The sequence below is a fragment of the Bactrocera latifrons genome, unplaced genomic scaffold (genome assembly GCF_001853355.1).
Source record: "Bactrocera latifrons isolate USDA-ARS-PBARC rearing strain unplaced genomic scaffold, ASM185335v1 scaffold_104, whole genome shotgun sequence".
NCBI classification, from domain to species: Eukaryota; Metazoa; Arthropoda; class Insecta; order Diptera; family Tephritidae; genus Bactrocera; species Bactrocera latifrons.
Window position 1 is genome coordinate 1,115,443 of NW_017534453.1, and position 2,170 is coordinate 1,117,612.

Genomic DNA, 2,170 nt, shown 5'->3' on the forward strand with positions numbered 1-2,170 from the left:
CCACTTTGCTTCTCACAAAAAAATTAAAATCAAAAAAAGCCAAAACTCACACACAAATTGGTCATTGCAACATTTTATCTATGTAGTTCMACAATAACCCAAATGTTGCAAGCAATTCGTATTCAGCAACACCCCGAACCAATTGCWTTACATTACGTATACGCCCCACAACAGCGAAATTCCCAGGCAAAGGTGCAATAAAGCGCACAAGCACACACACACGTACACACATACACAAAAGTGCATATTAGCATTTGGTTGCTGAGAACACTACGACTGCATTCACACGCTGCAGCTGACCTTCGCAAGTTCGAAATCGTTACAGCGGCAGCGCAGATGTGGCTAATCGTTGTTTGTGTGGCGTTAAAGGTGTCAGCGTTGTTGAGTCATAAGCAGCGACACCAGCAAGTGACATGCCATAATGAGTAGGCGATTTTTCCCACGTTGGGTTATGCAAGTGGGGCGCCATTACTTCAAAGGAGATTTATTTATTATTATTATTATTATTATTTTTTTCTAGCTGTTGTTTTATAAAATTGTCATTCAAATATAAAACAAAATCTTGAATAATCACAACAACTACATATTTCTCTCTTCCGCCAGGCCTACCCCAAGTACCACTACAACTACGGCGTTGCCGACTCGCATACCGGCGATGTTAAGTCACAGCACGAAGTGCGCGATGGTGATGTTGTGAAGGGCTCGTACTCGCTCGTCGAACCCGACGGTTCGGTGCGCACTGTCGAATACACCGCCGATGACCATAACGGTTTCAACGCAGTCGTCTCGAAGAGTGCCCCAACCATCCATCATGCCGCTCCAGTTGCCATTGCGCATGCCGCTCCCGTACTTGCTCACGCTCACGCACCAATTGCCGTTGCGCATCACGTTGCCGCCGCTCCAGCTGTACCATTGGCTTCGGTCGCGCATCATGCTGCTCCCTCAGCTTACGGTTATGCCACACACGATGCGCACGCTCATGTCTCTCATTACTAAGGATAATTAACACTGCCCCATATGCTAATAACAAAATGGACCTGATCCCACACTACAAAAGCAACAAAACAAGCAAAGCGTTAGARTTTATTTATTAACGATTAACTAATATACATACATACATACATATATCTATGTAAAATGTGAATCCCATGCTACGATGACGACCTATATAGAAAWAATTGAAATGAGTTCGAGTGAAAGTCGCGGAGAACGTTGGAGAATGTTGTGTGTGTGTGTGTGGAGAATGGTGAGACAAGGAGAGGCAGGATTGCAGCGCTCAGGATGTATTTTTTGGTGTAATACAGTGTGTTCGAATAGTAGTTCGATAGACCTACTTCAACACAATACTCACTCAGTTGCTCAAGCGCATTTCAATTATTTACTCATACCTTGAGTCACAGCTCTKCTCTTAAAATCATTTGTTTAGGTACACTGCCATTCTTTAGCTCCTCTCTTCATTTTGTAAATATTACTTAGATCTCTATGCCCTCCCCGCAGTTAAAACATCTCTCTTATTCTCTTAATCGCCAAGCCATCTTCATTCCCCACATCCGCTATCTCGTTCTCTCTCTCACTCTCTCTCTCTCTGAGTGGTTTACATGAAACACTCGTCGAAACTAAACATTTTCAAATGGAAAATACTCATTTCCCCTCAGTTACTATACTCAATCACTCAATTGCTCACTCACTCACTCATAGTTTTACAGTCTTACTAATACTCAAATGTATATGTTGTATTTTTAATGAAAAAAGGAACGCAAATGTAGAGAAAAGTCCAAGCAGTAGATGCAGTAAAGAGTCGACCACTAGAAAAGCAACGAAAAGTCCGTAAAAACTATTAATATAACATACATACAAACGAAATGATTGTAAACTGTAACTATGCAAACATGTTCTCTGTGGAAGAATTGTAAAAAATTGTATTATAATAAATATTTTTTTTATACTTGCGTTAAATATTAAGTGATTACATGCGAAAATGCTATAAATAAAAAATGTAGTGAATTAAAAAAATAAACACAAGTTTCTTATTATTTTTCCTTACATAAAACTTAGGAAATCAAAATATTATATAGCAATKCCTAAAATAATATTTTGCAAATAAAGTTAAGCCCAATCTAATACCATAAAATACAAGTTTTATAAAAGACACGAACACATAGAAAAATCC

At 39.3% G+C, this 2,170-nt stretch overlaps 1 protein-coding gene across 1 annotated transcript in view; it reads left to right on the top strand.

Annotated features, from left to right (window-relative positions):
- Window positions 1–1,858, top strand: part of LOC108969270 (cuticle protein 7) — a 5,883-nt gene extending 4,025 nt beyond the window's left edge. Inside the window, exon 3 of the mRNA XM_018933888.1 lies at window positions 604–1,858. Within this exon, the coding sequence (XP_018789433.1) occupies window positions 604–996 (393 nt within the window). The 3' untranslated portion in view covers window positions 997–1,858. The remainder of the gene's footprint in view (window positions 1–603) is intronic.
- Window positions 1,859–2,170: the final 312 nt, after the last annotated feature.